The sequence below is a fragment of the Leptidea sinapis genome, chromosome 20, assembly GCF_905404315.1.
Source record: "Leptidea sinapis chromosome 20, ilLepSina1.1, whole genome shotgun sequence".
In the NCBI taxonomy this organism is placed as follows: domain Eukaryota; kingdom Metazoa; phylum Arthropoda; class Insecta; order Lepidoptera; family Pieridae; genus Leptidea; species Leptidea sinapis.
Window position 1 is genome coordinate 10,258,572 of NC_066284.1, and position 25,396 is coordinate 10,283,967.

At 41.4% G+C, this 25,396-nt stretch overlaps 1 protein-coding gene and 1 long non-coding RNA gene across 2 annotated transcripts in view; one reads left to right on the forward strand and one right to left on the reverse strand.

The window, feature by feature from the left end:
* LOC126970127 (protein MON2 homolog) overlaps positions 1–25,396 on the reverse strand; it is a 72,303-nt gene that overhangs the window by 44,338 nt on the left and 2,569 nt on the right. The window contains exons 3-18 of the mRNA XM_050815856.1: positions 25,208–25,390; positions 23,806–23,935; positions 22,425–22,525; positions 21,750–21,875; positions 21,250–21,329; positions 20,860–21,004; positions 20,079–20,193; positions 19,491–19,622; positions 11,613–11,709; positions 9,607–9,735; positions 8,548–8,630; positions 6,746–6,873; positions 6,110–6,229; positions 4,705–4,891; positions 517–650; positions 13–124 (exon numbers count right to left, since the gene is read on the reverse strand). Of these exons, the coding sequence (XP_050671813.1) occupies positions 13–124; positions 517–650; positions 4,705–4,891; positions 6,110–6,229; positions 6,746–6,873; positions 8,548–8,630; positions 9,607–9,735; positions 11,613–11,709; positions 19,491–19,622; positions 20,079–20,193; positions 20,860–21,004; positions 21,250–21,329; positions 21,750–21,875; positions 22,425–22,525; positions 23,806–23,935; positions 25,208–25,390 (2,002 nt within the window). The remainder of the gene's footprint in view (positions 1–12; positions 125–516; positions 651–4,704; positions 4,892–6,109; positions 6,230–6,745; positions 6,874–8,547; positions 8,631–9,606; positions 9,736–11,612; positions 11,710–19,490; positions 19,623–20,078; positions 20,194–20,859; positions 21,005–21,249; positions 21,330–21,749; positions 21,876–22,424; positions 22,526–23,805; positions 23,936–25,207; positions 25,391–25,396) is intronic.
* On the forward strand, positions 12,763–15,228 carry LOC126970223 (uncharacterized). The gene is made up of 3 exons (XR_007730574.1): positions 12,763–12,868; positions 14,200–14,329; positions 15,102–15,228. It is a non-coding gene; the product is annotated as an uncharacterized LOC126970223 (long non-coding RNA).

Here is a 25,396-nt window from a genome sequence, read left to right on the forward strand (position 1 = left end):
TGTGTAACTCACCAGGCAAGTCAGCCATAACAGCCGACGTACTCATGACAGCGTTGGCATCTGCACTGGCTCGGCTCGCCTTCATACTGCCTCCGGTAGATGGCTTCAGACCCAGTATCCACACCTGGAGACATTATACTACATAAAAAAATAATCCGTTGACCGATCTGTATGGATGTCTTGCCCGACGAAATAGTCTGTCTGTTCTTTTCAATATTATTCGATTTTTTTCCGTTTGATAAGAAAGTTTAATATTTCATAATTCTTTATTTTCTTCAAAATGGTAAATAAATAGGTGTTACAAATGGTCTTTATGTTTCGTTCATGTTAAGGAGTGCAATTTCATATATGTATATATATACATATATATTGTATATATATACATATATATTGTATATATATACATATATATTGTATACATATAACCATGATAATGAATATTCCTTATGAAACTGTTCTAGACCGCTCTGTAAGGAATGTGTAGGTTGTCATTCAGTGTCCAAGTCACCCACTCACCAGGTGCTGCAGGGTGGTGAGCACGGGCAGCCAGGCCTGCTGGATGCTGTCCCCGTCCCGCCGCGCTGTCTGCAGCAGCGCGCGCATGGCAGTCACGTGCCGTGACGTCACCATCACAAACGACTGCTGCTGACCTGGCCAAACTCTCAATATTTTTAATAGGCACTCTCATAGTCTAAGGCTGAGATCTATAGAGCGTACTCAGCTTAGCGCAATCTTTGATTTGGTATTTATAGTCATAAATGATAAAAAAGAATAGCATTGCACAAAGTAGGTATGGAGCTTTTCCAAATATTTGAAACTCTTAATCTGTTTGGTATTGTCGAATATTTTTTTACCTACCGGTCTATTGAGAGACACACTGAAACCTCTGTTTGTGAATGAAAAATATCTACTAAAAATTACAGTAATATTATAGTGGGGTGTTATCTATCAAGGAGTGACTAGAGCCATATTTTTGTAAACAACCTGACAAAACATCGGCACAGGTGTTTAATAATACGATTTTGGAGAAGGTGGTTAGTCTTCTTAACAAAACGACTCCATGACCAAGAATGTTACTCTAAACAAGATGCAATAAAGATTGGTATACGATCGTGGTTGGAAAGGAAAGTTTCTGAGGTTATCAGAGCTGAAGACTGACTGTCATAGAGTTGTCTTACTGGAAACGTCATGTTAGAACAATACACGAGATTGAGAGTGAAGAATTTCCCATGGAGGTAGTGTGTGTTTCAACTGGTCTGGTCTCAATGTTAAAAGGATTTAGTTAAGATTAGAAATTAGTTTGTAGTAGTATTTTTATTGCACTTATATTTCTCTATACAATAACGGACACTTCAGTAAATAAAGATATTTTTGCAATAGCCAACAAAAATATATTTTTCTTGAAATAATATTAAGGGCAGGAGTAGGTTTATATTATAATGTTAAAATAGAGGAACGCGATCGCATATTTCGCGTATAGTACTGTAAATTCCTTGGTGAGGCGATAATGGGGCTAATAATGTCGAATGATATGTGTGCGAATGATATCTATACTGTTGCGCGTACATTTGGAAAGTATTTACACAATCTTGGGCCAAGAACGTTATATAGTAATTATTGGGAATAGTACTATTCATCATTGGCTGGATTTATTTCTCCTTATATTAAAATACGTATTGCACATTCACTTAGTTTTTTCTTCTGCTACTAAAGTAAGGCTTTCACTATTCGAATACACTCGGGCAGAGTGCACTTGTACAAGCTAAATAGCAAACGAAATCAATCGGATTCTTGTAAACAGACATCAGTGTCCATCGTCCGAGTAGCATTCGCTACCACCACAGTCAAGATGACTACGACTGTTCTGTTGATACTATGATGATGAAGAAAATAGTTTTAAACTCTATAGCGAATAATTTAACCATCTCATAGACACAGTATTACAAATTACAATAAGCAGATATCCCTTTTAGCTACTGGAGCAGGTATTGACCTGCTAAACCCAAACCGAGTCATATTTTGTCAATTTTCATTCAAATTGACAGTTGTCAGACGACGCCATTTTGTCCGCCTGCGCCGGAGAGTACTAGGACAGTGAAAGTGAGTAGTAACCCTGCGGCTGCGCGCACGGCAGCGGCGTGCCCACCCACAGCACGGCGTGGTGGTCGGGCCGCGCAGACCCCGCCCACGGACACGCCAGCGACGCCAGCGACCCCAGCACGGGCACGCAGTACTGCGCCGGAGAGTACTAGGACAGTGAAAGTGAGTAGTAACCCTGCGGCTGCGCGCACGGCAGCGGCGTGCCCACCCACAGCACGGCGTGGTGGTCGGGCCGCGCCGACCCCGCCCACGGACACGCCAGCGACGCCAGCGACCCCAGCACGGGCACGCAGTACTGCGCCGGAGAGTACTAGGACAGTGAAAGTGAGTAGTAACCCTGCGGCTGCGCGCACGGCAGCGGCGTGCCCACCCACAGCACGGCGTGATGGTCGGGCCGCGCCGACCCCGCCCACGGACACGCCAGCGACGCCAGCGACCCCAGCACGGGCACGCAGTACTGCGCCGGAGAGTACTAGGACAGTGAAAGTGAGTAGTAACCCTGCGGCTGCGCGCACGGCAGCGGCGTGCCCACCCACAGCACGGCGTGGTGGTCGGGCCGCGCCGACCCCGCCCACGGACACGCCAGCGACGCCAGCGACCCCAGCACGGGCACGCAGTACTGCGCCGGAGAGTACTAGGACAGTGAAAGTGAGTAGTAACCCTGCGGCTGCGCGCACGGCAGCGGCGTGCCCACCCACAGCACGGCGTGGTGGTCGGGCCGCGCCGACCCCGCCCACGGACACGCCAGCGACGCCAGCGACCCCAGCACGGGCACGCAGTACTGCGCCGGAGAGTACTAGGACAGTGAAAGTGAGTAGTAACCCTGCGGCTGCGCGCACGGCAGCGGCGTGCCCACCCACAGCACGGCGTGGTGGTCGGGCCGCGCCGACCCCGCCCACGGACACGCCAGCGACGCCAGCGACCCCAGCACGGGCACGCAGTACTGCGCCGGAGAGTACTAGGACAGTGAAAGTGAGTAGTAACCCTGCGGCTGCGCGCACGGCAGCGGCGTGCCCACCCACAGCACGGCGTGGTGGTCGGGCCGCGCCGACCCCGCCCACGGACACGCCAGCGACGCCAGCGACCCCAGCACGGGCACGCAGTACTGCGCCGGAGAGTACTAGGACAGTGAAAGTGAGTAGTAACCCTGCGGCTGCGCGCACGGCAGCGGCGTGCCCACCCACAGCACGGCGTGGTGGTCGGGCCGCGCCGACCCCGCCCACGGACACGCCAGCGACGCCAGCGACCCCAGCACGGGCACGCAGTACTGCGCCGGAGAGTACTAGGACAGTGAAAGTGAGTAGTAACCCTGCGGCTGCGCGCACGGCAGCGGCGTGCCCACCCACAGCACGGCGTGGTGGTCGGGCCGCGCCGACCCCGCCCACGGACACGCCAGCGACGCCAGCGACCCCAGCACGGGCACGCAGTACTGCGCCGGAGAGTACTAGGACAGTGAAAGTGAGTAGTAACCCTGCGGCTGCGCGCACGGCAGCGGCGTGCCCACCCACAGCACGGCGTGGTGGTCGGGCCGCGCCGACCCCGCCCACGGACACGCCAGCGACGCCAGCGACCCCAGCACGGGCACGCAGTACTGCGCCGGAGAGTACTAGGACAGTGAAAGTGAGTAGTAACCCTGCGGCTGCGCGCACGGCAGCGGCGTGCCCACCCACAGCACGGCGTGGTGGTCGGGCCGCGCCGACCCCGCCCACGGACACGCCAGCGACGCCAGCGACCCCAGCACGGGCACGCAGTACTGCGCCGGAGAGTACTAGGACAGTGAAAGTGAGTAGTAACCCTGCGGCTGCGCGCACGGCAGCGGCGTGCCCACCCACAGCACGGCGTGGTGGTCGGGCCGCGCCGACCCCGCCCACGGACACGCCAGCGACGCCAGCGACCCCAGCACGGGCACGCAGTACTGCGCCGGAGAGTACTAGGACAGTGAAAGTGAGTAGTAACCCTGCGACTGCGCGCACGGCAGCGGCGTGCCCACCCACAGCACGGCGTGGTGGTCGGGCCGCGCCGACCCCGCCCACGGACACGCCAGCGACGCCAGCGACCCCAGCACGGGCACGCAGTACTGCGCCGGAGAGTACTAGGACAGTGAAAGTGAGTAGTAACCCTGCGGCTGCGCGCACGGCAGCGGCGTGCCCACCCACAGCACGGCGTGGTGGTCGGGCCGCGCCGACCCCGCCCACGGACACGCCAGCGACGCCAGCGACCCCAGCACGGGCACGCAGTACTGCGCCGGAGAGTACTAGGACAGTGAAAGTGAGTAGTAACCCTGCGACTGCGCGCACGGCAGCGGCGTGCCCACCCACAGCACGGCGTGGTGGTCGGGCCGCGCCGACCCCGCCCACGGACACGCCAGCGACGCCAGCGACCCCAGCACGGGCACGCAGTACTGCGCCGGAGAGTACTAGGACAGTGAAAGTGAGTAGTAACCCTGCGGCTGCGCGCACGGCAGCGGCGTGCCCACCCACAGCACGGCGTGGTGGTCGGGCCGCGCCGACCCCGCCCACGGACACGCCAGCGACGCCAGCGACCCCAGCACGGGCACGCAGTACTGCGCCGGAGAGTACTAGGACAGTGAAAGTGAGTAGTAACCCTGCGGCTGCGCGCACGGCAGCGGCGTGCCCACCCACAGCACGGCGTGGTGGTCGGGCCGCGCCGACCCCGCCCACGGACACGCCAGCGACGCCAGCGACCCCAGCACGGGCACGCAGTACTGCGCCGGCAGCGCGCAGCGGCACAGCGCGCCGACACACGCGTCGCGCGCGTTGCTCACGCCTATCTGTCATTCAGAACATTTACAACAGTTAAAAATCGGTCTTCAAGACATCAAAAGCCTTATTCCATACCGTTCTGTAACAATAACGTGTCCTTCCACATCCCTATCTATAAAATTTGTCGTTAATACAATGCCCTACTATTCGAAATAGTGAAGTACCTGACCTCCACTGTTAATATGTTTGTATTGCTATGATCTCCTATTTTACTCTCGTTCCGCCGTACACTGCGTCAGAATGCTTACTATGTAAATGTACTGGTATGGTCTCTTTCACACGTCGACGCTAGCGTGTTGACGCCGTCCGAGGCATCCGAACACCGTGCGCCGCGTCTCTAGACATTTCGAACCATTAAGCGTGAAAGTTGTCGCTCGCGTCACCCAAAATGATGAGGTTTGATAAAGCAAAAAAGGATTGTTGATTGAATCCGTAAAGTCTTATAATGCAGTGTATGATAAAAGTGACAAGAATCATAAAAACAATATTTATAAGCATCAAGGTTGGGACAAAATTAGTGATGGAGCCACTGAGCCACCTGCGTCATGCCTAAAGGCAAAAGGTCTCCTATTTTATGCCGTCCGCGACGTCTGCCGTTACTGTCAATTCCTTGGCTTCCAACATCTGGACGCAACGCACAGCGTCAGTGGTCAATACGTCTGGCGTAACGCTGGTGGCTCAGTGGCTACTCGCGAGCGGTCACGAATAGTAGTGTTTTCGCAATTAATTTTTATAAATTCACTAGTATATTTATATGTTGGTTTACTACGTATTGAGTCTCAATATAATATATATATCTTATTAGTAATAAACAGAGATAACCGTAACAAAAAGTAAATGGAGTATCATAAAATTATTCCATCACAAATTTGATTATTAGCCGTATATAGATTTGTTTCTAAATAATTTTACACATAACAACAGGCATATATATACCTTCATCAACGAATTGCTGGACAGACAATATTTTGTTCGATAAAATTAAATATGTCCGACCATCATAACGAGCCAGTAGTATCTACAGATTTCGAATCATGCTGGGCCAAAGTATAAATTATTCGGTTGCGGAAATCCATAATTATTCAATTTTTTTTTTGAGTTTATTTGTGTTCAATTAATTCGACACGTGTTTCGCCTCTACACGAGGCATCCTCAGGAGATGTCGACTCGCCAAATTCTGGCACAAGACTGAGTCTTTGAAAAATTGTATGAAGTACTAAAGTTACCTTTCCGCTGACCCGAGCCAGTGTCTGTATGGCACGCAGGATGTTCTCCAGCTCTCCAATACTCGCCTCGGCCAGTACCGATAGTCCCCACACCAGGCCGCACCACGAAGACTTGATCAACTAGAATCACTTCATATTATCATATTATGTTATTTTAAAGTGATATCCCTCACTTCTAGGATTAATTATACAAACTGATTTGTAATCAAAGTTTATGTAACTATGCGGGACCGCCATATAAAGTACACAGTAATTATGCTCCGCTAAAAGATTCTTGATTGAAATGAATAGTAAATTGATAATTTCAAGCAGACAATTTGTTGAATGGCTTCACTCAATCGCATACAATTTAGCAGTTGATCAACTAAAACCGAATCGTGTAGGCATTACTAAATGGCTTATGCCATACTGAAATAAATGGATTTACTTCATCAATCTTAGATGGCAAAAACATAATAAGTATCCCAACTATAGTCAGACAAGTGCCTGCGCGACCAACAGTCAGTCTCACCCGTTACGCCCTTCCCCGCAACACCACCCGCTACCCGCTGACTTCTTATTACCCCTCCCCGCCACCGTCTGTCACCCCGTGGGACGGTCGCGCACGAAGTTGTCGGATTATTACAAAGTACCAACCTGCAAGCTAAGCTGTCTGTCTTTCTCATCCTGCTCATCTTGCTCTGAGATTATCTTTTGCACGATATTCGAGTTCTGGTCAGCCTCTCCATTCTGACCGTTCTTTCCTATATCCGTATTTTCTCTTTCTGAAATTAATTTCAACGCTTAAATATCTTTTATACTACTACAGTCTCGAACGAGTCCTTGGAGGGCTATAAAGTCCGTGTGTTAGTGCGTGCGTAGAAGAACATATTAAAAATGAAATTTAGTGATTGGTTGATTCAGGGCTAACCGACGCGAGTCAGTTGACATTAGACCCACCAATTAGATACAACTGCGTTTGTTATCTATATGTATCTCTCTACTTCCTACAGGAATCTATCTGCACTATGGTTTGCCATAAACAATTACAACAAAAGGAATAGACAATTGCGGCGTAAACAGTCCGTTTTATGTTATTAATGGCAATTTCAAAGATTACAGATTAGGTGCCAATAAAAATTTAACATTTTAATGATATAAAAATAAAATATGAAAACAAAATTTTATGAACGATGCGGGACTCGAACTCACGACCTCTGGCGTTCCGTGCCAGTGCTCTGTCAACTAAGCTAACCGTTCGAGTGACGTATCGTCATAAAATCTTGTATGCTTTGTTCAACTCTCAGGTTGCAGCTTCATCTACAGGATCTACTTTACAGTAGATAACCTGCTCAACTCCAATATTTGCATATAAGGAAAGTGACTTGAGTGTCGCTCTTGTAAGTATGGCAGATAGTGTTGGCAGAGCACTGGCATGGAACGCCAGCGGTTGTGGGTTCGTGTCCGGCATCGTTCATAAAATTTTGTTTTCAAATTTTATTTGTGTATTAATCCTAGAAGTGAGGGTTATCACTTTAAAAACATAACAAATTGTTTTTGTTGTTGTTTGTTGATTTTAATGATTTAATTTCATAGCATTACAATGCAAGTAATTAATTTAGAACGAACGAATTAATTTTTATCAATAGGTGATTTGCCATAATCGCTCCTAAGATAGGCTACGCAGAGCCTAGGAACTAATAATACATAAAGGTTAACCTGAAATCGATATTTGACTATAAAATTCTAGACGTTTTGTCTTATATTGTATTAGAAGACCAGAATCAGTGTAGCATTTAACTTTAGACCGAAATTTACCAAAATATTTACTAAATATTTCAATGATGGTTTAAAAAAATATATTATGTCCACTGGCTTGCTGCAATGTAGTAGATATTACGTAAAATCAATAAAAAAACTTTCTATATACATTTTATAATTAGTTACTTGTGTTTAAGCATGGAAATAACTTATGATTATTTTATTTACATGAACATTTTTTAATTTTGTTGTAATATCTTAGAACTATTACAAAACTGTTAAAATTAAACTAACATTTAATTAAATTAATTACACATGTGTAAATTGAGAGTATTCAAAATAGCGTCTTACCAAGATTACCCATGATTAAGTCTATTTTTTTTTTTTTTTAATTAGGAAAAGCAAACAACTACAACTTACAAAGTAGATACATAAAGAAATAACAATTAAGTCTAATAAAATTGTAGTCAGATACGCTATCCACATCTTACTATGAAAAACTTTGAGGTATTCAATGTTAGGTACAAAAAGAAATGTTTATACAATACTAATTGAAACTAAAGAGAAATAAACAAAGTGAGATAACAAATTGTTGTCTCTTTTATGTATAGTTATGAAGAGACAATAATACTCCTGATCATAAATACATATTCTGTCTAAAGTGAATGATTACATACCAACATATCATGAAAGGTTACCTTCATTCGTTACAGGTCTCGTATTAGCATTCATTTCTTTATCATCTGTGTCATTCTGCGAATCGTCGTATAGCTCTTGCAACCTGTCAAATTAAATATAAACATTAATAATAATAATATTAACATACTTTCAGATAAATTATCTGGTGCTTTGGGTGGATATACATACAAATATATTCCTTTCTATGCTTTAAAACAAGTGAGATGTCAAATTTGGATTCGAAAATAACCCGAGCATTTACATAAGAGGACAAACGGGCAAGAGGCTCACATCAATAGAAGTGATAAAACTACCGCCCATAGACTAGAGAATAGAGAGATCAAGAGGTAGGAAGGATAAAGGTGGGAGTATGATCTAAGCTTGGAAGACCCCCAACTCGTGTCGGTTCGGGAATACTGCAGCCGGTTATTGGTTCCCAAAATTATATGAAATACTCAGTCTCTACTTTATTCCGGAAGTACAAGTGAAATAGATGACAAATATTGTAAACTAAATCCAATTAAGTAAATGAGGTGAAATGTGTTTTCAATCGACATAGATCTAGTCAAAAAAGAGATGACAAGCGCGTACACCTTCCTTATAGGCCGGTAACGCTCCTGTGATTCCTCTGGTGTTGCAAGAGATTTATTTTAGTAGTAATTTACATTTTGTATAGTGCAATAATTAAAATTCACTTGAATATTATGTTCTTTTGGAAATTAATCGCTCATTTTTTGTAAACAAAACAATAAAAATATCAAAGAAAAATGGCGGGGATTCGAATAACCTACTTTTTTTTACGGCGCGCGACTTTCTGGTGGTGTGGAACGCGCGTAAACCAAAATGTTCTTTTTTTGAAATTCATACAGATGCCACGCATCGAGCAATAAGAATGTGGCTGTCTGTTAAAACTCTTGAGCATGAAGGGAATGAAAAACAAAATAGGAGTGTTGTTATGAAATTCAGTACAACATTACAACACTCTTTTGAATGATGTAATGGTTATTTGCTCTCCTTTAAGCTACTTTGTTTTATACTATGTAGTGATAGTGATTATGAAGTTAAGCTGTATACAGCACCTGTAGTAGTCTTCTCCCTCGGCAGAGATCGCTATGGAGCGAATGATCTCAATGAGACACGCGTACGCGACCGAGATGCCGTACCCCTCCTGTATACTCGGCGCCTCTGTGCGGTCCAACATTTCTATGCTGCAAATGAAATATACCATTATTATAATCTGATCGGAGAACATATTGACTCGTAGATAAGGTAAAGCTATAATACGAGGGGAGGTCAAAAAGTTCGCGGAATGACTGGGAAAAAAGATGAAATGATACATTATGTTATTTTTCCTTTTCAATATATTCCCCCTTAACACGAATACATTTTTGGGATCTGGCATATAACTTATTAATACCGTCGAAAAAATAGGTTTTGTCTTGGGCGTCAAAATACGCCGAAATCGCCGACTTGACTTCATCATCGTCTCTAAATTTTTTTCCACGCAGCTCTTTCTTCATCTTTGGGAATAAATAAAAATCGCTAGGGGCCAGGTCTGGACTGTAGGGTGGATGGCGTAGTTGTTCAAAACCGCATCGATGAATGGCAGCCGTCGCAACATGACTCGTGTGAACGGGCGCGTTGTCGTGCAAAAGGAGTACACCTTTTGTCAGTTTTCCTCTTCTTTTTTCTTTAATAGCTTCTTTTAATCGGTCCAATAGGGAAGCGTAGTACTCTCCCGTTATAGAAACACCACGTTCTTTATAATCGATCAAAAGAATACCTTCAGTATCCCAAAAAATAGTCGCCATGATCTTTCCGGCCGATTGCGACACTTTAAATTTTTTTGGGGGTGGTGTGCCTTTTTTGTGCCACTGCATCGACTCCTGCTTTGACTCAGGCTCATAGTGGTGAACCCAAGTTTCATCACCGGTTACAATTCGGGCCATAATTTCTTCCCTAACTTCTCCACAGCGGTCCAAATACTCGCGGGAACAGTTGACGCGCTCACGTTTTTGCAGCGGCGTGAGCATTCTCGGGACCCACCTTGAACACACTTTACTCATGCCAAGATGTTGATGAAGAATATTTAAAATTGTGGTTTCTGATACTCCAACTGATGCTGCAAGTTGTTTCTTCTTCAACCTTCCGTCTTCCAATACAAGTTTTTCAACTTTTTCAATGATTTCCGGCGTAGTGGCCTCAATGGGCCGTCCAGGTCGAGGATCATCTTCAATTGACTCCCTTCCTTGCTTGAAAAGGCCGTGCCATTTGTAAATCATGGTTTTACCAGGAGCAGAGTCTCCGTAAACAGCTAACATCTCTTGCAAAATAGTTTGAGGCGTTTTTCCTTGTTTGGTGAGGAACTTTACGACGGCGCGATGTTCAATTTTCTCCATAGTGGCTAGTTTGTTCCCGATTTACTTGTTCACTCGTTTGTAACTCGAAAGCTAATGACCCAATTAGGCTAGAAATTGGCATATATAGTAATTATGAGTTACTCAAGTAGCGGCTACCTGGAGGAGCGACCTCACCCCCGCCAACCCCGCCATTCCGCGAACTTTTTGACCGCCCCTCGTATATCTAATATATAAAATTCTCGTGTCATGGTGTTAAACATTGAACTCCTCCGAAACGGCTTGACCGATTCTCATGAAATTTTGAGTGCATATTGGATAGGTCTGAGAATCGAACAACATCTATTCGTATTTCATCCCCCTAAATGTTAAGGGTGGTCCACACGACAAAAATTTTTTTGACTTTTTTTTTTTAATTTATTTGATTATGAGTCAGCATTAAAAATACATACAACTTCAAATTTTCACCCATCTACGATCAACAGTTACTTTTGTATCGCGATTTTAATATCGGCGATACAACGTTTGCTGGGTCATTTAGTATAATATATAAATTACGAGCTGACCCAGCAAACTTTGTTTTGCGATATAAATTATTTTTTAGTGTTAGGCCGTTTTTTCTCCGACTTTTTAAATAAAATAATGTTTCCTATGACACTCGCCAAAATTATGGCTTTCTATCGGTAACAAAATTAGAATTAAAGAATAGAAATTAAAGATTAACTTACTAAACAGATTTGGCAGTACCGGGTTCGAATGTGACACACAGCGGCAGCCACACCCCTTTCCAGTAGAAACCGGCCTGTTGAGGAACTGCCGTAGACCCTGAAAAGAAAATTAAAAAAAAAAAGAAATTAACATGACTTTTACGGAAGCTACAAGAGAAATTCCGTGAATTAGTTTACAGGAATATTAATGGCTAAATTGTAAACATGAAATTTCTCTCGAGTTTCTCGCAAGCTCTGTTCAGGGATGACGACAACGCTCTAGCTGCTGGTAAAACAACACGACCTTCAAAGTTCACAAAACGGACGACTTAAATAAAAAAATTGTAAGTTGTAGAGACTGCCCTTACAAGTGAAAACATACACGGCCTTACAAATAAACTTGGTATAAAGTTATAACTCATGATAAACAAAGAAAATGCAAAATGTTTACATTATCGTTGACAACACTGTCAATACAATGATAATTCTGAAGTTTTCCTAATGACAAGCTGCCTTGCAAATAAACGCGGGAAACGTTATACGTCCGAACAAACCATTCGTAAGTAAAATGTCTATTTGTAAACTTTTTGCATATTCTTGGTTTATGCTTAGTTATAATTTTATGCAAATTTTCTTTGTAAGGCCCACAAAGTTTAGAATTGAAATTTCATAATGTTTAAAAACAATTATAAAACTTAAATTCAATAATATATTAATCAAACAAAAACACCATTTCATTCAATTTCACTTATAAGATATACACAGCACTAATGTTGCACAATACGACAGCTGTATAGCTACAGATATACTGCTATAAGCATTTGGGTGACGCGAACTCGCATTCATAAAGCGTTTTACTATATATTTTTTATTTTTCGCGTGTGTCATGATCATGTAGGTGAAGCGAACACATAAGGTTTTCTCCTACCAAAAAGTGCCCACCGCTTAAAAATATTACAAATAAATCAATACTTACTGAATGATTTATATACAGTTACAGCACGGAAATAAAGACAAGTTGAACAAAAGGTTAAAATTTGTAAAATAAGTAAAGGCTAAATAAAACAAGAACATTATATAAAATCAATATTATAACATTATTGTATTAATATTTTAAGATTCGCCATTCTAAGGCGATCTAGAAGGCCATGTCTAACAGACATCTACATAAGAAATGTACGTGCGTAGAGAGTTATATTATACATTTTATTACATTTTAGTAATACTTATCTTGTGTGAAGCACAATACGACAACGACAATAATCGGGGAAAACCAAGTAAGTTATTACTAACAACTTATCATGTACAATATTTTATTTCCAATACTAATAAATATAGTAGGGAATATTTAATGTAGTATGAATATTACCTCTTCTCAGAACTAACTTTCAAGCTGGTGTAACTCCGAAACTTAACATTGTTTTCTTAAATAACTCTTCATCCTGCCCACCTAAACATTCATATACTGCAGCAACTACGGCTTCGTCATCTTCGAATCACTGTTCTTTCAAATAATCCTTCAACCTTGGAAATAGAAATCACTGGGGACTAAGTCGGGTAGATATAGCGGACGCTCAAATATTTCGAAGCCAGCAGCTCCATTTGCAGCCAAAGCATCAGCGGACTTGTGAGCGAGGGTGCTATCTTGATGGAACAAAAAAGTATTTTTTGCTAGCTTGCCTCGCCGCTTCTCATCAATATCGTTCCGCAATTTTTTATTTGTTCTGCTTACAAAGAGCCACTACCGGTGGATGTATGGTCGAGATTATAATAATACTACAAGCCAGTCCACATTCTAGCGCTGTACAAAGCGCAGGTCCGGCCACATAAGGAGTATTGCTCTCATCTCCGGTCTGGGGCATCCCAGTATTAGCTCAAACCATTTGACCGCGAGCAACGCAGAGCTGCTCAAATTGTCCCAGACACAGTTCTCTGTGAACGGCTCGATCACTTGGCGTTGTATAGAGACGTCGCATCATTGTTAGTCTTCTAGCGTATTTGTTGCGTAGCTGTTTCACCTGATTCCTGCCGCTGAATTCCACCTTCGCACGACACGCCACAAATTACAATATCATCCCCACAACCTCTCACGTACAACAAAGCTGTGGAATGAGCTTCCTTGTGCGGTGTTTCCGTAATGATACGACATGGGTTCGTTCAAAAAGACCTTTCTAAAAGGCTCCTGCAATTCCTGTGGTTACGGAGCCCTACAACAGAAGGGGAATGTGGGCGGCGGTTATCACTTAACATCAAATAAGCCGTACGCTCGTTTATCCTCGTCTGCCATAAATAAAAATATTTAACCCCTTTACTACCTCCAAAAAGAGAGCGCATGATCTTTGTAGCCGTACGACTCGCCTTTTTCTTAGGGGATGGAGATGATTGTCTCTACCTGGTCATTAGGGTGTAATTTTATTGCTGATTCATAGTGTTGTAACCACGTTTCATCCATAGTTATAATCAAGCTCAAAAATTTTCAGTTGTGACAATTTCAGAGAAGCTTGAGAAACGTTCAGACAGAATTTTGTTCATTCAATTCGGTACATGAACATCTCAAAAAATGCCCAACACGTCAGAAGAATTCACATAAAATGATAAAATTGTGCAGAGAAGGTGATGAAATATCCGACGCGAGCCGGCCGAATGTACACTCGCTGTACGCGCCGCTTCACGCCCGGCACGTGTATCAGTCCGATAAAATCCGTGTGGACATTCGAGTTTCAAATGCAGAACTGCACGTAAGACTTCTAAAGTATAATTATATATATATGAATAGGTAAAGCTTTAGCAGCTCGTGCTGCCAGTGATGACGTACGGAACGCAGACGTGGTCGCTAACTTTGAGCCTTATGAGAATATGCATAGTCGCTCAGAGGGCAATGGATCAGGCTATGCCCGGATTTTCTGTACGAGACAGTCGAATCAGAAATGAGGAGATCCGTAGGAGAACCAGTGATCATTGCGAAACTGAAGTGGCATTGGGTAGGGCACATACCCCGAAGGACTGATGGCGGTTGAGGCAGTAAAGTCCACGTACTAGTACTACGCTACACTATACGCAGTGTTGGTAGGCCCCCACTAGTTGGATTGATGATATGGTCAAGATCGACGGAATAGGTTGCATGAGTCGTGGTAATCTTTCGGGGAGGCCTTTGTCCAGCAGTGGACGTCTTTCGGCTGATGTGATGAAACAGCTCAGAAGCTTTTCCAGCGCTCGTAAAAGTGTACAAAAAGTCATAATTAAAGTTACGAATTTTCCCTTTCTCTAAGGAGGAAGGCAAAAAAGAAAAAAATATAAAAAAAGGTTTTTTTTAACCTCAATAACTGGGTTCTACAAAGTATTTTACACATTTAAATAAAACACTTTTTAACCGCAGTGAACCCCTGAAATCATGATCTGGAAAGGTCTCGAAAAAGCAGGTTTGATTTTTCCGATCTTTGTCATACTTACCTCGAATATATCGACTTGCCCCAAAATAATATACCACTTAAAAATTATCGTCTATTACAGAGAAAGGCTAGGCTGTCGCGATGAAGAAAGGGCCAATAGATTCTCGTTCTATGTTAAATGCAAGATACATTGTCAAGGACTGGTGGACTTGTACACACACATACTATCCAACGAGATGAATCTAACTGACTCGAATGATAACACCAGTTAGTATTTTATATTAAGAATTCTGTTGACTACGTATTGTTTGCGGAACCAGTTACAAAATGCTCGGAAATCGGTAAGGCGCAGGAGCCTTGTTATCTGACCGTTTGCGTGACGTCAGCGTGCAGTCAGACAGCAGCAAATTCGATTCAGTTTCAGTGCGTCTGATTGATGCTAAGCCTATTACGTATGTACAGGACCGGATTAAACACGTAGCAATTAGCAATTGGTAAAACCCCGCGAAAAACGGGGCCCCGCATATCTACCTCCGCCGGAGCGTTCTTTGGATGAAATTTATAAGTACGTTGTTAAATACTACATACTAATAATGTAACGCATCCTACCACCTATCGCTATAATAGACAACGAATGCCTAATTCTGCCATATCGGCGTACTTGGCGTCTATACATCGAGCGACGTTCAGATCTGGGCTCACTACTTGGAAGAGAAGTCCAAACTGACCATTTAAAACGTTGGTGTTCTCAGTAAGGCAAACAGTACTTCACTGCTTATAGTGACGCCTGCAACCATATAAGGCGCAAATTCGGCTTCACATGGAATACTGTCACCAACGAAGAGCGGCTCGAATCATCGACGATCAAGTCATCTCCGATCGTCTTGATTCTTTGGCGTTGCGTAGAGATCCACATCTCAGGTTCTCTGTGCTTCTTCTACCGCATTTATCACGGGGAGTTCTCAGAGGAGCTGTTCGAGTTGATTCCAGCGGCCGAATTCTACCACCGGACATTACATTAAAATGCAAAATACCACCCGCATCAAGTTGACATCTGGCATTCCACGACCGTGCGTTTCGCAAGGAATTTCTTGCCTCGCACACACACTTTGTGGAATACATTACCAGCTGCTGTTTTCCCAAACCGATAGGACCTTCAAGAAAAGACCATAACATGCGTATATATTGCTTTCAGTGCTACACGTATGTTCCATGCGTACCCGCACTTTACATGTTACTAACAGGCAGTGTGAATTATCACACACAGAATACCTACCAAATTAAATTATTTTTTACCAACAATATCCTTTGATATTTTAACTCATTATTCCCTCAAGGTACGTTATTTAATTGTAACGTTAATCATTTGCAGATCACAGTGACAGCAGGCGCACAGGAGATCATCCATTACTTTACAACTTAGATTTGTTAGACGTCGAACTGAATGAGTATCGGCCAGAAGAGCCAAGAAGAATGATTGGAGAGAACGTTAACCAGACCAATTGGAATTGGAAAAGGTTCAGCTACAACGAAGACGTGGGTAATGAGGTGGATCTATCGCGGGGATTAGATGATGAGGTTTGATAAATGATGACATGACATTTTTCAAATAATAGACCCGGTGCCAGATACAACTGATTAATTGATGACAATTAAAACATTTAATCAAGAAATGACACTTATTAATATTAAGTAATAAAAAGTTGATGTTGAGTAAGAAGCAGAAATGGCAAGAAACCCACTGCGACTCTTATGTAACAAAACACAACATAAAGGAAAACCATTTACCGATTTATGTTGGAAATTAAAACAATAAACACCTATCGTGTATCACTTATTACAATTACAAAACCATTTCCTGCCAAATTTTGTGAGATGACTATTTGAAATATATAGATACTGTGCCGCTGTTTTATATTCTATTCTTTTACATTGGAACCTCCTTATTTTAGATGAACTAGCAAACAGCTGACTTGATGTTTTGAAATGTAGATAATCAACTTCTCTCCGAGTCTTTTTTTTATGAAAATAAGGGACGAGACTAGCAGGACGTTCAGCTGATTGTAATTGATACGCCCTAGCCATTACAATGCAGTGACGCTCAGGATTCTTGAAAAACCCAAAAATTCTGAGCGGCACTACAATTGCGCTGGTCACCTTGAGACATAAGAAGGTAAGTCTCATTTGCCCAGTAATTTCACTAGCTACGGCGCCCTTCAGACAGAAACACAATAATGTTAACACACTGCTTCACTGCAGAAATAGGCGCCGTTGTGATACCCATAATCTAGCTGGCTTCCTGTGCAAAGGAGCCTTACATTGGTAAAAATTTCATCCGAACTTACAATTATGCAAATGGAAGTTAGTTCCCTGACAACCCAAACGTAATATTACAGCAAGTTGAGCAAATTACGTAACAAAAGAATAACGACGTACGTAATAATACGTAAGTAGACAAGTACTGATACAAATGTTGCAATAACATATGTAATAACAATTATTAACTGTAGCCGGCATGCTTTGCAACACCACGTTACATAAATAGAAATAAGGAGTCGAAAAAACAAATGATTTAAGTTTTCTTTAGTGTTAATTCCGCCAATATTTGTTTTTTTTTTTTTTAATTCAACACGTGTTTCGCCTCTACACGAGGCATCTTCAGGACGTGTTGTCTCAACAAAATCAAATCTAAAAAAAAAAATTGGCGGAATTAACACTACAGAAAACTTAAGTCATTTGTATAATTATGGATTTCCGCAAAGTAACGCCTAATTCAATAAATTTTCTTGAGTCGAAAAAAATAATTTATATATACCTAGTTCATTTTTTACAAAGATTCATTACAATTTATTGTTTTCAGTTTATTATTATTCAACCGTTGAACTTAGTATTTTGATTTTGTCTTGTCACTCGATTTTCTTTTATAATTTATTTAATAGGAAACTTTGTGAAGAGGAAATGAAATCGATCGTAATTCGGTCGATACAATTGGGACCCTGATCAGCCCTTTACGACTGACAAATATCTATTCTTACCAGCACTAAATTAGTATAGCACCACAGACCATTTTGTACGTCTCTGTATAAAAGAAAGATATCCTGATAATTAGTTACAAGAACTTCTATATTGTCTTAACATTATGTAAACGATGGTCAATCCCATTTCATAATAAAGTAAGAATAAATATGCAATTTTTAGGGTTCAGTAGCCAAATGGCAAAAAACTGAACCCTTATAGATACGTCACAGCCACTTTTTTCCGAAACTATAAGAACTATACTGTTGAAACTTGGTAAGTAGATGTATTCTGTGAACAGCACTAGAATTTTCACACAATAATAGAAAAAAAAAACAATAAAACAATAAATTTTGGGGGTTCCGCATACTTATTATCATTCAACTGAAACTCAAATTCTTTTTCATCAAACCCATTCGTGGGTATCTATGGATAGGTCTTCAAAAATGTTATTGAGGTTTTTAATATATATTTTTTTCTAAACTGAATAGTTTGCGCGAGAGACACTTCCAAAGTGGTAAAATATGTTTCGTCCTTAACATTACCATCATCAAATTGTTATTTTTTCCTCCGTCAGAAGATATTTATATCAATGCACTTAGATAATTTATACGTCTAGATAGAATCTCTCGTTGTAAGACAACCGATGAAAACAGGCCATGTTTAATACTTTTGTGTGCGTGATACTCCACGTCTTACACTCGCGATTTTTGTGTCACTATGTGTTTGTGCGCGAGCATTGTTCAAAAGAGGTTAACAGCGAATCTCATTCATTACAACGTTTTCACAGCTGTGTCAGCAATATGATATTGATTACTTGATATGTTAACAAGCGCTACCAACGTCATGAACTACCATGTTATGAATAGCGTAATATAATATTCAGAATTTTAGTTAACTTGATTCGTGTAACTTAGTTGGCATTACAGCAGTGCCAACTAACCGTTGGTAACATCATCACGGTAGACGGTCGTGCGCTATATAAACCAGAGCGCTAAGTTCGATTAGGCATTCGTATACACATATCTATGTATTTATTTACCTTAGTTTTAAGTTAGTTTCAAGTTCTAGTCATTAGTCATAAGTTAGGTTAAGTGATAGCAAATAGCCAGGTTTTCCCAGTTTCCTGGATTTTCCCCCACAAACCATAAGTATTTGTATCCCTCAATACGTAGGTAGGGTTGTAGAAATAAGTTTTCTGAGACCTACATATATAAGGCTATTGCTATAATAAGTAGATTATAAGTAATTATGTACATATCTTATTAACAAATATAGAAATTTAAATTTTTTTTTTTTCGAGTAGGCTTATTTATTGTGAATTGTAGGGGACACTATGCCCGTCACTATAATTGTCAGTGATTATTAAAATTCTAAGTGGAAAATTTAAAATACAGATATAAAAGTTTTTTATTATTTATTACCAACCCCTTCTACAGCTGCCACATCTATTTAGGCGTACAAATGATCTAAGTAAATGTTTATATCGTGTTACCTGGTTGCGTGTTCACATTGGACGCCACAAACAGACTCTGCACGTAGGCGCCGAGCGCGTTCACGATGTCTTGGAAGATGTTTGTCGCGTGCGGGCGCATGTCATAACATTCGCAGAACGACTTCAGCAGATCTGGAAACAACGCACAAATTAATGTGAGCACTCACTTTACAATTCGAATTCAACAACAAAATATATGACACACGAGTGTGCGTATGGAACTAAGGTATGTCACTACCAAACTCGTCTTTCCAGTGCACCGATTATTTAACGCCGCCGATCACAGCATATACTATACACCGGTATAGCAGTTAAAGTAAAAAATTGTTACAAATAATTAACTTAAAATGGAAGGCCTTGCGTTGTTCTAAGAGCAAACTTCACTTTTTTATCAGAATAAATGCGAGCAGATGACCTTTTGTTAACCAAAATAACAGTGATCTAAGTCGTTACGCATCCCAAGGCGTAATACGCGATACATCTCACGTCAACCCCATCACAAAAATAGAATGTTTCAAGTTTCTATAACGACTACGGGAAAAGATTAACAAAAATTTATTTAAGTTACTAACGAAATAAAATACTAACCAGGCTGTATTGTCATCTTGTGTAATACTTCCAAGGCTAATGCGCGCTGCCATAACGGCTTATCCGGATCCAGAAACTTTATCGTCAGCGACAGAAATATCTCGCATTCTGTTACCTGTTAACAGATTATTAGTATTTTTCAGTAACTAAGTAATTCAATTAACAGTAATTAGCTTTGCAACAGTACCCCTGACCTGTTCTTGCTGCTGCAGAAATGCAGTAAAAGTATACCACACTAGCAACATATGCTGATCCTATTGACTGAAGTCACCAGCAGATCATGATACACGTGATAACCTCACCAACATATTATGATACTTGTGACTAAACTCACCAACAGATCATGATACTTGTGACTAAACTTACACGCAGATGATGATTCTTTTGACTAAACCAACAGATCATGTTGTTAGTGATTAACTGATTAAACTCGATAGCAGATTATTTTACTTGTGACTAAACTCACCAGCAGATAAAATTTTGTGTCTAAAGTTACCAGAATATCATGTTATTTGTGACTAAACTCAGCAGCAGATTTGATGCTTGTGACTAAACTTACCCGCATATCATGTTATTTGTGACTAAACTCAACAGCAGATTTGATCCTTGTGACTAAACTCACCGGCAGATAATATTACTTGCGACAAATCTCACCCGCATATCATGTTACTTGTGACTAAACTCAACAGCAGATTTGATACTTTTGACTAAACTAACCAGCAGATCATGATACTAGTGACTAAACTCACCAGCAGATCATGATACTAGTGACTAAACTCACCAGCAGATCATGATACTTGTGCAGAATAATAGCCACAAGCCTCAGCAGTCGCATGGTGACGGGGAAATGCGGCCGCTCCGCAGCCGCTGGGCTGGCTGCCCCCGGGGCCCCCCCTCCCGGAATGTGAGGTGATTGGAATGCAGCCCTGTAAATATAAAACTTAGCTATAAGTAGTATATCGAATGCCATACGCATATTATTTTTACTTTCAAAATGACCGCGTAAATCTAAGGTTTCTAGCTTTGTGCCGAACTTACTGTTAACATGTTTATTGAGTACCGTCATTAATACAAACTGCAAGTGACTAGGACGTATGTGGGTTCGAGCTAAGGTAGGAATAGACCATTTTGTTTTAAATAAAGTTAAATAGTTAAGGTTTTGAATACGTACCTGTATTTAACATTCGGGGAGAAGAGTCTTATTATCAACGCGCACACGTGCTCTTTTAGCAGAAATCTGAACTCCGATATCTAAGAAAATACACGAAATGTATTATTACTATACTTTTATATATTATTAAAAATAATTTCACTGAAATTACTCAATATATTTACTTTGACAACATAATATATTAACAGGAAAAGTAAAAACTTATATTTAAATGGCGTTAACACATAAAAATATATTGAAGTTTGCGGAAATCCATAATTATATAAATTATTTGAGTTTTCTTTAGTGTTAATTCCGCCAATATTGTATTGGCAATATTATATTGGCGGAATTAACACTAAAGAAAACTCAAATCATTTATATAAAAATAAATTGTTAATTAGTGAATAAAAGGTACCTAAAAACACAGCAAAAACTTATGGAAATTTCCAAATATGCAAAACGTAAAAATTGGTAAATGTGACAATACTCGTTAAGTTGTATAGATTTTTATTGCATACCTTGAAAAACACAGGCGAAAAGTCTGTCAGTACTGTATCCAGCAGCTCCAAACCAAATGTTTTAGGAACATCTGATATTCCAACCAGCCAGTTTGGTGCGTCTCCGTTAACTAATTGTATTACATCCTGAAACAAAAGTAAATATACTGTAATCTATTTCTAAATCTCCTAACGCACTTCTTACGCAATAGCGGCAGAAGTCTACTGTGCCGAACTCCGAACAATGATAGGAAAACTAGCAATGAAACAGCCCCGACTCATGAATCGATATTCACCAATATTGCTCCATGAGACCAGTCCAGGAGACCTCATACAGCACGAGAAACTGTGTTAACAATACAGGAATCGCAATTAGAAACCATTCGTCACCATCCGTATTCGCCAGACTATGCTCTAACGGAATACCATTTTTATCGTGATTCGGACAATTTTCTACGTGATAAAAAGTTTTCTTCTCAGGAGGCAGTAAAAAATGCTTACAATGGTTTGTCGAATCTAGATCACCAAATTTCTATTGCAAAGGCATAAATGACCTACCTATTAGGTTGCAGCAATGTAAATAATAGTGGTAATTATTTTTATTACATAAATATGTTAAATAAAAAAAGCGAATTTAAAATTATCAGTACAAATCGCCAACTAATACTTTTACAGGCAACGATTTGAACTTCATACCTGAAGAATAAGATAGGCGTCAACAGCGCACGGTTTCAGTTCTTTCGGTGCTTTGTGATTAGTCTGTATCCTCACGTCCGCTGGATTTACTTTCAGTTTTCCTGTACATTCAAATTAATTAGATAAAGATAAAGATAGCCTTTATTTCTAGATATTAGTTATGTAGTTACATGTTTATTTTTTTTTCCTCTATTTTTTAACAATATATCTAGCTTGTCCACTGACATAGTCCTCCTCTAGGACCTTCCAGTGCTCTCTCTCCCGCGCTTCTCTACTCCAAACTGGTCCAGCAACCTTCTTTATGTCATCTTCCCACCTTAGTATCTGTCTGCCTTTCTTTCTTTTAGCATCTCTCGGATACCAATGGGTGAGTTTCTGTGACCACTTGTTTGGGCCTCTGATCATATGACCCGTCCATTTCCACTTAAGTTTTTTCACAGTTTTTGTTATGGGGATCAAATCACCTTTGTTTTTTCTCTTATGTCCGTTAGTCTTTCTCTGACCTTTAATTTTATTTACATTCAAATTAATTAGTATATTTATTTTGAGTTCTATTTAATAAGAACAAAAGTGAAACGGATTGGACAAACCTATATTATGTTAATAAACTAAAAAGGAAAAGGGGCCAAGGCTTAAGGAGAATATTAAACAACAGAGAGCATAGTAGAAGAGGCAGACCAAAACTGCGGTGGATGTTTGACACACCTCGCCAAACGTCTAGTTCGCCCTGACGTTGCTGCGAATGGGTGGGCAGTAATAAAAATTATATCTAGGAGGGGCGAATGCAGTGTCTATGTATCTGCTCACACACACAGACACGCGCGTTGCAACTTCAGAGGGAATTAGAAGGCGGCACAGCTGATTGTGACACTTTTACCCGTAATCACGATTGTCCTCCTATTCCAGAAAAAAATGTGCATTATATCAGTTTCTGTCGTAAAATAGCGCTACACTAGTTGTTGTTGACTTGACGCAACGTTTTTTTTTTCGTTTTTAGCAGTTAAAGTAATTATTTGACAAAATTATTAATAACGGTAATTTAGTTACACTATTTTTGTTAATTTAAAGGGGCACTTACTTGAAATATTTACTCCATCCTTTTTAAGTTTGGATATGCTGTTATTTGGACAGTTTTTCACTGAACACTTTGTCAGTGCGTGGCGATGTATTCAAAGCGCGGTCAAAACACAAATAAACAAAAACCCTGCCTAATAGACGCGTAGGCAGAGTATAGTGCCTAGTTCTTCATTCCATGACAATAAGATTCAAACTTTGAATGTATGCTGCGCGTGTCGCCCGTAAGTACTCATCGTTTTTGTGAAGAAAAATTAATAGAAATTACTTAGGTCTATGGGCTATGTCCAGTATGATTGATTATTACCGTCAGCTTCAGCAAGTGCTCTCTCGAAGACAAGCGCCACCAGCTGCCGCACGGTGGCGGCGGCCGCGTGCGCCGTGCTCACGTCCCGGGTCTCAGTCGCCACCACCATTCGCATGCACAGCACCATCGTCTGTAAGGCACATTCGACTTAACTGTATTAAAGGTCTTTTCTTGCACGTACAACATTATAATAGTAGTAATGTATTTATACATAATGAAGGGCATAAAACACGACTGTGAGTATCGCCTTCGGTTCGTTTCATAATATCACAAGACTGTTTTAATGCCTATTATGTATAGTTTCATCATATCTACGCACATAAGCCTCCATGATACATTCAGGAGCCGCATATTATGACCAGCCTAAATTTTAACGGATAATCGCAGTAATGAAAAGTTTTCTGGCAGCTGTCATAGTTTTTTTATTTTTCATTTCAGAGACAAACTAGAGTCGGCCGCAACTATCATGTCGTTCGATATCTTATTTACGTGCAACATTTGTCAAAGAAAGCAACTTGATATCATTTCGAACTAAATGTCATCTCGACTGATATTAGAATAGAGGTAAAAGTTCTTATTATGAATGTAATAGGTAACATTATCTAAATCGATGTTATTGTTTAGCAATAATAACATTTTAACAGATAAGAAATGATTTAACAAAACAGTCCATTTTTATGGTGGTCATAATGTACATTTCTTGAACGCATCATGGAGGGTTTATGATATTTGAGTATATAAACTACCTTTTAGAGTGTATCCAGTCCAATATGAGCTTCACAAGGGCCAATACACCCACCTCAAAGATTAGCAGAACTCCAGTGATTTTTCTGGTGCTGATGTTTTTTGTCATGTGTTTAGGAGGGTGGCTGGTAAACCTTATACGTGAGTCATGTTTTCACATCAACACTACAAGTCATATATCTCGATTTCATAAAGATTTCCGCACAGTATTCATCATCATCAGCCGGAAAACGTCCACTGCTGGACAGTCTTCCTCACAAGATTTCCACGACGATCGGTCCTGCGCTGCCCTCATCCAACGTATTCCGGCGATCTTGATCCAGATCGTCGATCCATCTTGTCGGTGGCCTACCAACACTGCATCTTCCGGTACGTGGTCGCCATTCGAGGACTTTACTGCCCCAACGGCCATGTGTCCGTCGAACTATGTGCCCTGCCCACTGCCACTTCAGTTTTGCAATCATTTGGACTATGTCGGTAATTTTGGTTCTCCTAATTTCTGATTCGATCTCGCAGGGAAACTCCGAGCATAGCCCTCTGAGCAACCGCACAGTATTAATCAATTTTTTTTGTTAAAAGGAATCTATCTAGGTAAAATTTGTTGGTTCAATGAATTTGCGATTTATTATTATTTTTAATGATTAAAATAAATACTAACCCTGGCCAATGTGTCTCCATGCACCAAGTCAGAAGTGGTCATCAACAAAGCAGCAGTCTGCAGAAGCTTTAGCTCAAGCACTCCAGCTTGTCCCAAGTTGAAGAGGCAGTCAACAATATGTCTCGCACCCTTGGCATCAATACCCTGCTGAGCGATTAGCCGCTGAATTGTTCCAAGGCAAAACTGGAA